The sequence below is a fragment of the Ostrinia furnacalis genome, unplaced genomic scaffold, assembly GCF_004193835.3.
Source record: "Ostrinia furnacalis isolate ACB-3 unplaced genomic scaffold, ASM419383v2 OfSCF0694, whole genome shotgun sequence".
In the NCBI taxonomy this organism is placed as follows: domain Eukaryota; kingdom Metazoa; phylum Arthropoda; class Insecta; order Lepidoptera; family Crambidae; genus Ostrinia; species Ostrinia furnacalis.
Genome location: NW_021130933.1, coordinates 1,780,387 through 1,794,397, shown reverse-complemented (window position 1 = coordinate 1,794,397; position 14,011 = coordinate 1,780,387). Strand labels below are relative to the sequence as shown.

At 36.8% G+C, this 14,011-nt stretch overlaps 3 protein-coding genes across 3 annotated transcripts; 1 reads left to right on the top strand and 2 right to left on the bottom strand.

Annotated features, from left to right (window-relative positions):
- Positions 1-547: 547 nt before the first annotated feature.
- On the bottom strand, positions 548-2,244 carry LOC114349631 (odorant receptor 7a). The gene is made up of 5 exons (XM_028300085.1): positions 1,598-2,244; positions 1,401-1,500; positions 1,203-1,304; positions 965-1,120; positions 548-887 (listed from the first exon to the last, which is right to left on the bottom strand). Exons 1-5 carry the CDS (start codon positions 1,960-1,962, stop codon positions 834-836), a joined length of 777 nt encoding a protein of 258 aa, XP_028155886.1. The 5' UTR covers positions 1,963-2,244; the 3' UTR covers positions 548-833.
- A 1,385-nt stretch (positions 2,245-3,629) lies between these two features.
- Positions 3,630-5,649, bottom strand: LOC114349579 (autophagy-related protein 2 homolog B-like). Its single transcript, XM_028299992.1, has 5 exons — positions 5,504-5,649; positions 4,993-5,170; positions 4,418-4,585; positions 3,927-4,086; positions 3,630-3,637 (listed from the first exon to the last, which is right to left on the bottom strand). Exons 1-5 carry the CDS (start codon positions 5,623-5,625, stop codon positions 3,630-3,632), a joined length of 636 nt encoding a protein of 211 aa, XP_028155793.1. The 5' UTR covers positions 5,626-5,649.
- A 4,652-nt stretch (positions 5,650-10,301) lies between these two features.
- On the top strand, positions 10,302-12,517 carry LOC114349600 (lipoprotein lipase-like). Its single transcript, XM_028300026.1, has 5 exons — positions 10,302-10,491; positions 10,838-11,024; positions 11,114-11,508; positions 11,765-12,098; positions 12,378-12,517. The coding sequence occupies exons 1-5, from the start codon at positions 10,341-10,343 to the stop codon at positions 12,421-12,423; spliced, it is 1,113 nt and encodes a 370-aa protein (XP_028155827.1). The 5' UTR covers positions 10,302-10,340; the 3' UTR covers positions 12,424-12,517.
- The last annotated feature ends 1,494 nt before the right edge of the window (positions 12,518-14,011 follow it).

The window sequence follows — 14,011 nt, the reverse complement described above, 5'->3', positions numbered from 1 at the left end:
ATTTGGGGGCACGGTAGTGCAACCGCCAAGTCGAGTAAAATTTTTCAATTTCGGTCCAGTTTTCTAGATACATAACTGCTGTCTACAAAATACAAAAAGAAATGAGATCCCATCAAAAACAATACTTGTCAAAAAAACCAAGTCTCGCAACTCAGTTGTTCTACGGTAAAAAGTTATGAGATCCATGTATTACCAAGTCCAGGCCAGGAAATCTTTAACGTTTTACATAAATATATTGACTTGGTCATCGCATGAAAACACGTGTAAATTAAATTATTTAGTGCGATGGCCAAGTCAGTAATTTATGTAAAACGTTAAAGATTTCCTGGCCTGGACTTGGTAATAACATGGATCTCACAACTTTTTACCGTAGAACAACTGAGTTGCGAGACTTGGTTTTTTTGACAAGTATTGTTTTTGATGGGATATTATTATCACTGGGCAAACTTCAAACTCTACCATAATTATCTCATCTAGAGGTACGCAACCATTTATTTAAATTGTAAAATATTTTTTTAATTATTACGTAATGACTGATTACCTATCTGAATAATCTGAACTGACTGATTTATTAATTACTTTATCATTATTTATCAATAACATAATACATCAGATTGTGTTATGCTATCACAAAATGAATCTTGAATAGGACAATAAGTATTAACATAAATTATAACTATTTTAGAATATTTTATCTGTTATTTTGGTTAATAACTAATTACTGATATTTGTAGCATCTTCTATTAAGTTTACTAGTGTACGTGAAAAATATAATAGTAGTGTGCAAAATAGGTATCATCCAAATATTTTTCTATAGAATACTTTTCTTGAATTTATTCTTGTGCGCCACTTAGCAGAGTGAAGAATGAGTAGGCCGTTTTTACCATCTGAAAAACACAATTACAGGGTAGACATTTAAAAAATTTAAAGCATATTTCATGAGAAAGCGTAAAAAGAATCTTACCGAAGCAAAGGTTTCTAAATTTATGGGCACCATTTTAAGGGCAACGATAACCACAGGCCTGTGTGCTCGTTCCATAAGCAATATGAGACTTTTTTTGAAGGAGTGCGAGCGAGGTGTCCAATTGCAACTGTACGCTGCAATTCGCAGATTATCGCTCTGTGAAAAACAATAAATGATTGACAATTCACAGACATACTAGCAATAAGGATTAATGTATTTTATAATATGCAAAAGATACCTCGGCCGTAAGATGACTTCCTAAAAAGGAAGGCGTGTAATTTTCTAGTAGCATGGCGCTTATGAAACATGTTGTGAAAACCTTGTCCTTGTCACTTAAATCCTGAAAAAAGAAGGAGATGTTGGAAATAAGTTTCACTAAATAGACCAAGGAAATAATAACGTGATTCACTACAGAACTCTAAAAACAAGTTGGTACCAAAATAAGCATGTACATGCAGAAACATATGGTTATGGCCGCCAAACTGAATTGTACAAAGAAAAAGACGTCTGCTATATTTTGAACATTTTCACAATACCTGTAACAACGAGAAAAGAAAATAATAGAAAAGCAGTTGTAGCCATCTCCAGGAGATGTAAACAATAAGCCTATGTATTTAGAAGTTAATCACTTACTTAAGGATGATGTCGTAGTGTTTCAAACATTGGTTAAGTTTATTAATTAACGCTTGCTCCCTTTCTTCTTGATTATTGATCTCAATGTCTTCATCAAGTCGAATACTAGCGATATTAAAATTCAGTATTTTAAACTGAGTTATTCCCATTAATATTAACCCACACAGAAACGTGTGAGTAGTAGAATTATACACGATTGTTACAATAAGGCCCAGTATTTGGTAGTCGAACCAGTAGAAAATATAGTTCTTTCGGACTTCGTCGGTCAGGAAATAATATTCGCATACAGGTAGTTTCAGGTCCTCATGTCGGAAGAAGTAGTTCACTAAGGGCAAACCACAAAGAAATACGACAGCACAACACATACAGAACGTTAAATACAGTCGAAAATATCGAAAATATGTTCTTCTAAATTGTTGAAGATATTTCTTAGTTTCAGAACAGTTGCCAAGAAATTCCTTGCAGTCAATAATTTCAAACGTGGATAAAATTTCTTGCTGTTTTGTGAGGACCGTGCCGATTTTGAACAGTCCAGAAACTGAAGAAAAGTAGTACACGGCCTGTGTCGCGAATATTTCTATCTTTCGTGGGGTGTATATCAAATTCAATGTGTAAAAAACGAAGTGTAACGCCGTAGTCAAAGTTACGAAAACGAAGCAATACCATTTATAGAATTTGTTGGATGATTTGTTTGACCATAACCCAAATATTATCCAAAGAGTAACAGTAGTATTGAAAGCGTATGATTGTTTAGTGGGGTCCATGTTTCTTCTTTTAACTTCGAATTATATTCTCGTCTTTTAATACTTCCTTCGACACTTCTTTCACTTTTGCAAGTGTTAGTTTCAATATCAAGGGTGTTATTATGTAATTATCAAGTAATATTTCTTCATTTCAAGTTAATAACTGCATACTTTTTATGGATCCGCAGTTAATAATAGAGATAGTAATTAATTTACATATTTTAACACCTTTGCTGCGGCAGTAACTTTCTAATACTTTCCATTCCTTCGGTACAAGGTCAGTAAACCTGGTATTAAAACTTACATTGTGGCTGCACAAGGCTTAAAGACCTTTTTTTTTTTATGTGATAGGAGGCAAACGAGCAAACGGATCACCTGATGGTAAGTGATTACCGTCGCCCATAGACACCCGCAGACCCAGGGGCGTTACAGGTGCGTTGCCGGCCTTTAAGGTAAAGATACGCTCTCCTCTTGAAAGCTTGCAGGTCGTATCCGTCCGGAAACACCGCAGACGACAGTCCATTCCACAGTTTGGTTGTACGGGGCAGAAAGCTGTAATATTTACCTTGTAATATTTAAGATATATTGATTTTATTTTTGGCTTCATGTTAATAGATATTGTGTTTTATTTCTTTGAATATTAATAATAATGCATTTATTGACATACACCTGAAGGCGTTCGTGAATAACTTGTTTAGTATAAAAATTATAGCTATATTTAAAATACAAGGCTTATGCACCCTGTGCCGCACTGAATAGGGAAGTCTGGTGGGTATTCTAGGGATGTGAAATACAAATATCGATAGTTTAAATTAAGTTTTAATAAAAATTTAAAAAAGTAACAAACAAAGATGTTTTAATAATTTAGTCTAAATATTTTACAAATAAGACAGAATAGTAAACAGGAAAAGTTTGTTTTGAATAGAACCGATTTGAAAAAATCTCTCACAATTAAAATTCAAAAATTTTTCTGCTGAACATAGGCTGTATAAAATATTCTCAAAATAGTAAAAAACCTTTGATAATTTACTATTTGATAAAGAATTTACGTATTTATTATTGATTAGGACTGTCACTTGACAGCCTGGCATACTTTTACGATGGTGGATCAAAGTATTTTGATTTGACTATAGAGCGTGAGAACACGCACACAGTCATAATTATTTTAGTGTGAATAAAACTAGCATCGAAATTACCTAAACTTGACATGCCACGCTAGACGTAAACGCTCTTAATGTATGGAAATGTCACTTTAAAATAGAGGTGGTGGAAATGTTTTTTTTATATATTTATTGGGCTATCGATATGAGATATAGTGTTAAACACAATTTTAAAATGAAAAACAATGAAATGAAAACTTTAAGGGCCGACGCTAAAACTTGCACGAGCGCACGCACGCCTGTATTGAAAAATAGTATGAGCAGCTGAGAAGCTGCAGCTCAGTGTGGGGTAGTCACGTGATACGGTGTTTCGGCACGCGCGGCGCGGGCGCACGGCTATTGGTACAACTAAAGCCGCAAGTTCTCGCAAGTTTTAGGGTACAGCCTTTGGAGAAAGAGTCCGAAGGCTCTCAAAACGGCACATACCTGTAGCCTCATCAGTGCCAAGTTTGGAGAAGAATCCCACAAGGAACGCTAGCGTGTCTTGGTCCAGGTTGAACCGCAGCGGTAGCAGCGACACTTTTAAGCAGCACTCCTGTGCAGTCAGCGCCGGGTCGGGCCGCAAGTGGACTGCTTTTACTACCAACTGGAAGAGATATTGGTACTCGTGAATTTGTGCAGTCAAAAAGACTCAAGAAAATAGTAATTGTACATTCAATTATTATCTTATTGCGCTAGATTCACATATAAACAGGTTTATAGTTAAAAGTTTTACATAAAATATTTGTTTCTATGTCTTGATTTCTTTTTACGTTGACGTCACACAATAAATCAAAATTTTGTTGATGGAATAAAAAGAAATGAACAAATTGATGACAACCCATTTGGAAACGAAGAGATTCAGTCCTGATTATTATAAACAAAATCTTTAAATATACACATTTTATTTTCTATCACAAAAATCTAATCATTCTTACCATATGCGCATTCTTCCGCTCTGGTTCGTCTTTGAGTTTGTACTGGCTGAGCAGCTTGTTGATGTCGCTGCAGACCAGTCGGTCCAGCACTTCTATCTTGCTTATGGCGAGCGTCTGCCGAGACGCGTGCATGCCGCCAGATGGGTACACTTCGTGTTGGAACTTGACCTGAACAAATAAGTAAATAATATTATTATACTCATAAATGACACTGTACTGTTCCAGTTATCCATTTTGATGGGTGAGAGAAAAAACGGAAATGGGTAGCTGGAACTGCGGCCGATAGTGCGTGCAAATCGAAAATTATACCGAATTGAGTCCATATTCACACTTTCCACACAGCTGCATGTATTTGTTAAAGCGCACTTTATCATTATGAGAGGCAAAAAATATGAAGGAGCGAAAGTTTGGTAGCACGAATTGTTGGCATTCAGAAATAAATAATGAAATTTTTCAGACAGCTTAAATCATCATTATCATCTGCCGTTGGCCCAGCTGAGGCCGTCGCTTAGCCCCCGGGGGCTTTTGTAAGGCTCGCAGTCTTTGTTACGCCTAGTTCAATGGTTAATACGCACCTTAGTGAGGCAGAGCTTGACGCAAGTGTGCGGGTCGCGGCCTGGGCCTCCGCGCGTACGCAGGTCGCGCCGGGGCGGAGTCCTAGTGTGCGCGCGCGCTCGCTCGCTGCCGTTGGCCCAGCTGACGCCGCCGCTTAGCCCCCGGGGGCTTTCGTACGGCTCGTAGTCTTTGTTACGCCTAGGTACAAATATAGTAATTTGAAAATGAGAAGTGTAATGGATGGCACTTTGGTTAGGGTTAGGGAAGTTCAAACCAACCCAATCGAAAAACGAAAATGAAAAATTATAATATGGGCGTGAGAAAAACTGGACAGACCGTCAAGAAAAGTGGGCCCATTACTACTAACGCTTTAAAAACACCATTTTAATTATGGGTAAACCATTGCCTATTTAATCAATTTAAATATTCATTAAAATAATAAACTTATTTAAGAGTCTCATTTTTTATTGAGAGGCGGAGCAATCAGTGGCATGATTTAGAAAATTCTTAGTCCTTGTAGTGATTACTTACTTGGCAGTAGTCGGAGAGCCTTGTTTCCTAGGGTCGTCGATAGTGACCGTCTTCTTGGGCGGGGTCGGGTCGTTAGCTGACTTGAAGTCATTCCCGCCGTACATATTCCAGCACACGCTCATTTCGCATAGGCTGTACCTGTTCAGACAAAAAAGAACTTTATGTACAGGCACATATTTCATAGCAAAGGTATTCAAAGAAATGTCTACTCAATGTCGCCAAAAATAAGATGTAATTTAGTTCGCCTCAGAGTTGAGCACTGTTTCGGTAGATACCTACAAAAATCAATTGCAAGCGGATTTCATTCTTATAACTTTTTACAACTATTTATAATACATATTCAGTGAGACGGGTGCGTGACAGTTTATATAAGTTTATATGATATAAATTCATTTCAATAACGTTCATATTGTATAATAAACGTATGTTATAATAACACTTGATATAATTTTTTAACATATACTTTGTATATGTTAAAAAATTTTACTTCACATAATACATCATTTCTAATAATTTTATTTCAGATACCAATCACTACGCATAAAGACATTTGATATAAACCTTACTTAATCTAAGACTCATTTGATGTAATTTTGTTTAATATAAATAATATTTCACATAACCATTATTTGTAATAAATATTATTTGTTACTAGCTTTCCGCCCGCGGCTTCGCCCGCGTGGAATTTTGTCTGTCACAGAAAAACTTTATCGCGCGCGTCCCTGTTTCAAAAACCGGGATAAAAACTATCGTATGTTCTTTCCCGGGACTCAAACTATCTCTATGCCAAATTTNTTAAATAAGCTATATTTAAAGAAAACATATTATTTAATAACATTTAGTTACAACTTCAAATGTTTGTCACGAAAAACATTATTTAAATTAGCAATCGTGTAGCAAATTATATTAAAATCAATTTGCAGTTTTGATTTTGTTTGTTTCTCTTGACGCCATGTCGACATGTGCGTTTCTTACGAATGCGAGGCAACACTGGCTGCACGAAGCTAGCGTGGGGTGCGGTACCAGGTGCGCAGGGTACAAGGTGCTTCGACCTGGTTTCGCATTGTGAAGACATTTTATTACTTCCGTGCGGTACCAGGTCTAAAAACCTGGTATTAAGGTAGGTACATCATTGGATTCTATTTTAAGAATACATCATAGATATATATTCATCACTTTCCTACACCGGACCCAATTGAAGTTATGCCTTTCGCACGACAAGGAAGACTATAATTTTCTTAGCCGCACGGTAAGCGAGACGTACACAAGGTCTATAGACCTGGTTTCGCACTCAACGTGTTAAGTTATATGCAATAGTTTACATAATAATATGTAGAGTCTGCTCAAGCTTAACATACATTACAAACATTACATAAAAAATATTCCAATTTCGTAAGCTATTTCAAAGTAAGGTAAAGGTAACTTTTTGTATGATTTCAGTGAGAGCAATCCAAAAAGGGTTTGTGCATTATCACCACTAATTAGGTATAATATGTAGGCAACTATAATTAATTACTCCTAAAATAAAGATTCTAGATAATTTATTAGTTTATTATCTACATAAATAATTAAAAACTCTCTAATCAAATTGCGATATGGTGTGTTTTAGCGTCCCGCAGCAAAAATTGTATGGTGCAAAGATAATAATTACGTAATTATATACTAATAGCAATAGAACTAATAGAACACTTAACGTTACGAGGCCATCATTGCCATCATTGCATATTAGGGAAATACATTTTTCTTTTCTTTAATGATACATAATGACTCTTTTAGCTAATTGCATTGAAGGATAAGGATGAGAAGCTTTTTCAAGTCTCTGTACGAACGGATTTCTCAAGAAGTGGATTAAAATCTTCGTAAAAATAGAGTTTTAGAATCTAGAATTACCTTTGTGAAAGCTATGATTACGAGTATCCAAGCTGAAATCAGCGATTTTCTACCAAACTTGGGAGGTGAGGCCGATTATGTTGTTCAATAAGAATTATGAGATTAACTATCAAGGATTACTTTCCAAGAACTGGATGCGAGCGGCGCAGGACCGGTCTTTGTGGAAATCCTTGGGGGAGGCCTTTGTCCAGCAGTGGACGTCTTTCGGCTGAAACGAACGAACGCTGAGCTGTTTATGTAGTCGTTTACTGAGATAGGTAGGCACTCAAACGGTTATGCAATTCATACTGCCTTTCCCTGGTATTTTTTTAGTCACCTTAAAGCTACGAAATGAATGACTTCTTAATTTTGTATTTATGGGAAATGGGATTGCGTACTCCTATTGACTGATGATGTAGGTAATCTCAGGGGCAAGTAGTGTAGGTACAAAAAAACAAGATTCGATAAAGTTGCCCTTTAATGTCGTATTGTGATTTTCAGTTGTAGGTATCTTTAAAATATTGTCCTAGAAAGGCCATGAGTTGTCAGTCCTCAGTGCATACAGACCAGAAGCTCTGAAATATAAAAGAAATATTATGAAAACAGTTAAACAAAAGGTACAGTTGATACGGATATTTTTTTAGGTAGCAGTATTATTTAGTTTCAGACAAATGAAATTAATGTGCTTATTGTATTTTTTTATAATCAAGCCAAGTCCGCTTAGTCTTTCTAATCGTATTTGAATAGGTAAGTTACAAGATAGCTGATGTGATTCACGTACCTAAATACTGCGATTGCTAATAATAAATCTTTTAATCTCTTTACGCCCGACTGTGCGAGCAGCTGATGTGGCCGATAGCTCCTCTGTCATCGAACTGGCTGTCATTATTCACTCGGTTGTTTCCGCAGCCCGGCTGAGGACGCCCACCATCATTGGGGTAAAAGTCCACGTGACCGGAGGGGTTCATGATGCGCGCCTGGTTCAACATCGGTTATTACGATCAACACTGGTTATCGTTATAATTACGGTTAAAGTTAGGTGGTGCAACACAGCCTAAGTAGACTTTGTGTTTACTATGACGACTAGTTTAAGTACTGTGTGCTTACATTATAAACTTTGATGACACCCGCCGTGATTATCACACAATTTTATACTTATTATTATATTCTTTGCCCCCCACGAGGCTCGCACCATTCCACAGCTAGCGTTGTCAAACGGTACACGGACAAAACGTAATCGGATTACAGCTTATAATATTAATAAATTATTTTCATAGATTTCATAATTTCATAATGATGATAATAAAATAAGGATCTACCTATCGGAAAATTCAACGTTTCTAGTATCCATACATTTAGTACAGCCACACAATATTAAAAACTATACGAGATATCGTAAAACTAATTACTGATCCTAAAAATTCTTCACGAGTTCTACCAAACGATGAAAGATGAACGTAGGAAATTAGGAAAATTCCATCAGTGTGCCTACCATGAGTTTACGTTAGTTGTGCTCGTTAGCGACTGCGTAAAAAAATGATATTTAAATGTATGACATATTGTGCAGCGCCCCTAGCGGCTACTTTCAAGAAATAAAATCTTCATAGAATTTTTTGACGTATTCGCTAGCGAGCTCACCTAACGTAAACTCATGGTAGGCACACAGATGAGATGCAGCCTGCAGGGCAAGAGATTCACCGTTATGCTCAATAATATGTATATTGTAAATGAAAGATCATTTCAGAGAAAGAATTTAATTTTGTATACCGAATAAAGAAGTAACAGAAATAATTATCATTTCATAGTCTAGTATAGCTTGTTAATGAAATTTCATAAACTATTCGAAGGTGAGGCTGAGGCGTAGAAACGTAAATTAATCTTGCACTTAAGGTAACAGGTATTTATATTCGAAAAAATATTATCTTTTTAAATCTGTTGCTGATTAATAACCGATAAACAAGTAGGGTAAACCGTATAGCTATTGCCCACTTAAAGATTTCAAACACATTGAGATGAAAAATTAAAGAAAGTATTTTAATTATCGACCATTTATGACTTTTTTCTTATAACTCAATAAACTGTTAAACAGAATATTAACAGTTTTTAGTTAAAACTTACGTAACTTAGAAAATATTGAAATAAATTTAAAATCCTCCAAAAAGTACAGTCATTGCCCATTACTCACACTAATTGACCACATCAAAGNTAAACAAGTACTATGTATGGGTGTGTCAACACAATATTATCAAAAATCGGATTAGAATTTCCAAAGTTATCAATAAAATCGGGCAAATCATTACACTCTTGTCAACACAACACTAAGGCTGTGTTTCCACTTGGATGTGATTGTTTTCTCAGCTCACAGCATGGTGTTGAAGTCACTCACTGGGTCGTATTTGTCTCATGGATCACAGCAGCAGAAGCTATTTTGGAGGGAAAACAACACGTAAAAGAGAGCGTAGAAAACTGTCGAGTAGGAAAGAACTATTTAGTACTTTTTACTCGTAGTGTTTTTTAGGGGTTCGAATCCGCAACCTCTGGATGACAGTATTGCGGTAAGCAAGTAACTTCACCAAACGGCCGTCAAAATATTATGTTCATAGCTTTGCAAGGTATTACTAACCGCACTGCTCAGCAATCTCGGACATCTTTAGTCAAAACGCAGCCTTATACTTGCAAACGATTTAGGTACCTAATATCATATTCAAAAACTAGCGCTATCCCGTGGCACCTATCGCGTAAATGACTTTTTGTCAAAATAAGACATTTAAGTATTTCTCAGTTAACCATTGCAGGTTGTTATTTTTATAGGCTTTGTCACATCCCACCTATAAGGATAGCGACTTCAGTACACTCTCTGGTAATATGAAATATCATGATAGCTTTGTCAGTTGCGTCAGACATACCTTTAACAAACGCATATATCTACAAACTTTATTTTTATACACGTGCGGCGATTGATTAGAAAATGATTGATGTTTATAAATCAGATATTGATCTAACAACTAGTTGTTTATATTCCGTAATTAGTGATAAACACTTATATAAGCTTTCACTGATCCATTTTGGTCATTGCTCAACCATGAAAGTTATCGTAGCGTTCGTAGCTCTCGTAGCTTGTTAGTATTCTTTATGATTTTATTTGTGAATTTTGTGATTTTTTAGTTTTTAATAAAAGTGTTAGTGTGTCCATTTGGACGTTTGCCCATTTTCCATCATTTGTTACGATTAGCGTATTAGCGATTTACGATCGTTTGATCACAAAATGTGGTTTTACTCAAGTTGTTGTTTATTGTATTTTAATTTATTAGCTTAGTACTCTAAAAATGTTGTTTCTTTTATTTATATAACTAGTAAAGATTTTTAATTTCTGAATACGGACTATTTTTGAATGTATTAAAGATTTTTAATTTGCGTTTACCCAGTATTTTTTAATATTTTAAAATAAAATATAAAAATATGCAGTGGCCGCGGCAATCCCTCTGGTGCCGAGAGACAACAGCCACTATGTGGAGGGCGAGAGCCGCTACGTGTGGATGCCGGACGGCGAGGGCAACCCAGTGCTCGTAGACCTCGAGGAGCCCGTCGACCACGCGGTCCTCGCGGACCCCACCAGGAACGGCGCCAACAACCAGTACAGGCTCTTCACCAGGTATCCACATATGCCGTCAATTTATATTTTCAGTTAAGAATAACATAATACATTTCTTCAGCTTCATTTTTAAACTTTTTTTCTCATAGGCAGAACCCGACCGCTGCACAAGTGCTGGTCCACAACAACGTCAACAGCGTACACAACTCCAACTACCGCAACACACGCGGGCTGGTCGTCATCGTGCACGGCTGGAACGGCAACGCCAATGCTCCAGTCAATATTATGGTCAGGGACGCCTTCCTCGCCGTGGCTGACGTCAACGTTATTGTAGTTGACTGGAACGCTCTCGCTAACCAGGGGTACTCTACTGCCGCCGCTGGTGTACCCAACGTCGGCCAACATATCGGCAACTTCCTAGTTTGGCTGATCAACAATGCCGGAGGCAACTTTAACAACGTGCACTTGGTCGGCTTCAGCTTGGGCGCTCACGCCGTCGGCAATGCTGGTCGCCAGACTGGTGGCAGACCCTCGAGGGTCACTGGTAATATTCATGATATTAGTATTATAAAGAGTTGTTAACTTTCACAAAAATATTATGGATACGGAATCTTTGAAAATAAGCTATTAGTGCAGATGGCAGTAGGTACTGTCAGAGATATAATAGCAAACAGCTTTTTTACGAGATATCATAAATTGTTTATATTGATGTGCTGTAGTCTTCATTCAGATTCAGGAATCTATTTAATTTACTTCTTTTATGAAACAGTTGCAACTATGAGATTGGTTTCGTTTACCAGGATTGGACCCCGCTGGCTACCGTTGGCACAACAACGCAAACCGTCTACAACCCAACGCTGGACGCTACGTTGAAGCCATTCACACCGAAGGCGCAGTCTTGGGAATCAACGACCCCAGCGGCCACGCTGATTTCTACCCCAATGGTGGCAGGAGGCAGCCAGGTTGCGGAGGAGACATTAATTGCTCTCATGGCCGTGCCTACCAATTTTTTGCGTCATCTGTCAGACAGAACCGCTTCGTAGGGAGACGCTGCGTCAACATTTGGGAAGCCCAACTGGCAACTTGCAACGGCGCTGCCCTGAACATGGGAAACGCATTAATCAACAAATCTGGGTAAGATGGAGCTATTTGAATAAGTAGGTTATCAATTTGAACCTTTGTCATCAAAATACTGTAAGTTATTTGTTGTTAAAGTGCCCATGTGGCGATGTAATGTAAATAACCTAGCAATTATATTTTGTTAAATAGAAAATGTAAGTTTTCAAAAAATCATAACTCGTAATCTGATAGGTCTAACTTAAAAAAAAAAATCCGTCTATTCCGTGGCCCAGGCTATGAAGAACAAATGAAGAACGAAAAATTACAGTTTGTAATCGTATTTATTCTTTACAGGACTGGATTATACTCACTCATAACTGGCAGTACTTGGCCTTTCTAAGTCATCTAACCAACCGTGTATGATCAAGATGTCAACATTAATGTATTTTGGAGGAGATCCTTTTGCGTCAATAAAGCTGAAACACACAATCGTCTTTGTTTTTCTATTGAGTATTGTTAATTACCTGCAACATTATACACATATATGTATATACATTAACAATATAGCCACGATAGCCGAACGGTGATAGGGTCGGGGAGGCCGACTCGAGATCCGAGGAAACGGGTTCGAAACCCACCGTCGCTCGACTATTGTGGTGAGCCCACTCGTAACACAAGCTTATTTAGCTTACCAGGAGGGGCTAAAGGGACTATTAGTAATTTGGGCAATACAAATTGCTAATAATCTTAAAAAAAGAAAAACTGCAAATAGAAAATGAATAACATTGTTTTTGTTGTACGACTGAGGTAGGTACTCACATAAACTTATCTACTTACTACATACAATGAAGAGGCTTTGTGCGATTTACAGATTTAGCCAGTTTTAATAAAATTTATTAGTGTGCAATATAAAGTTAATAGAATCAATTTCCCGTTTCATAATACCACACATATTATTGGATTCGTGGATAAAAGACATTGCCGGAAATTGGCGTCTTATTTTTTCGCCCGGCCATCGACCAAACCATGTTTTTTGGTTACAAAATAGTGTAATAAACCAAACTAACTATGACATGTATACCTCTAAACTGAGTTGCGAGCATTAGAAGTTTGATGATTTTACATAGGTACCTACTACGTAGATTTGCTTTTTGCGCGCAAGTTTTGTAAGAAATTGCAACAAAATGGTGACGTCTTTTTTTTATTGCGCTGATTCTGCTCCACACTGATGGCTGGAGCCTAGATAATGGATGGTATTGTTTGTTTACACATACAATGTCACTATTTTGTTGCAATTTCTTACAAAATTTGCGCACAGAAAGCAAAACTAGTAGGTATGTAAAATCATCAAACTTCTAATGCTCGTAACTCAGTTCAGACTGAGATTAGAGGTATACATGTCATAGAAATTTTGGTTTATTATACTATTTTATATAAAAAAATTAGGTTTGGTCGATGGCCGCGCGAAAAATAAAAGACGCCACCTTCCATACAAATTCTGGCATTGCCATTTTCTACTACTCTATTAGTACTTTCATAAAAAATGCTTGCTAAATGAATGAGACCTCATGTGGATTTCTTGAGAGAACTTGGAGTGTTATCGCACTGTTTTATTTAATTTGCCTACACTCGTGCACGTTCAGGCCCAGTTTTTTGATTCATAGTTAAAATAACTAATTGTTAAATTTTGCTACTAATGGTTAAATATTAACAAAATGTTAACGAATAGTTAAAAAATGTACTAAAAGTCAAGCTAATTCTATGATCTGAGAGCTAAGCNAGCTAACCATTGTTCAAATAACATTTTTTTCTGATATTTAACCAATTGTCATTTGACATCTGTCAAACTTAACTATTGGTTATTTTAACTATGAATCAAAAAACTGGGCCTTATTAATGGTTAATAATCCGCCATTATTACACAAAAAGAAAAAAAAAAGTGCTAAACATGACGTTTCGCTTTCCCGCGAAGATCAGCGGCGTGCGCT

What these genes read in the sequence shown, in the direction of transcription:
- LOC114349631 (XM_028300085.1), bottom strand. Translation starts at nt 1,962, where the DNA reads ATGTGTTGTGCTGTCGTATTTCTTTGTGGTTTGCCCTTAGTGAACTAC. An exon ending in GAAGTCATCTTACGGCCGAG is followed by an intron (nt 1,121 to 1,202) that starts GTATCTTTTGCA and finishes TGTTTTTCACAG; the next exon opens with AGCGATAATCTGCGAATTGC. An exon ending in ATTTAGAAACCTTTGCTTCG is followed by an intron (nt 888 to 964) that starts GTAAGATTCTTT and finishes TGTGTTTTTCAG; the next exon opens with ATGGTAAAAACGGCCTACTC.
- LOC114349579 (XM_028299992.1), bottom strand. Translation starts at nt 5,625, where the DNA reads ATGAGCGTGTGCTGGAATATGTACGGCGGGAATGACTTCAAGTCAGCT. An exon ending in TCAAGCTCTGCCTCACTAAG is followed by an intron (nt 4,586 to 4,992) that starts GTGCGTATTAAC and finishes TTATTTGTTCAG; the next exon opens with GTCAAGTTCCAACACGAAGT. An exon ending in AGCGGAAGAATGCGCATATG is followed by an intron (nt 4,087 to 4,417) that starts GTAAGAATGATT and finishes TATCTCTTCCAG; the next exon opens with TTGGTAGTAAAAGCAGTCCA.
- LOC114349600 (XM_028300026.1), top strand. Translation starts at nt 10,341, where the DNA reads ATGATTGATGTTTATAAATCAGATATTGATCTAACAACTAGTTGTTTA. An exon ending in GTTCGTAGCTCTCGTAGCTT is followed by an intron (nt 10,492 to 10,837) that starts GTTAGTATTCTT and finishes AAAAATATGCAG; the next exon opens with TGGCCGCGGCAATCCCTCTG. An exon ending in CAGTACAGGCTCTTCACCAG is followed by an intron (nt 11,025 to 11,113) that starts GTATCCACATAT and finishes TTTTTCTCATAG; the next exon opens with GCAGAACCCGACCGCTGCAC.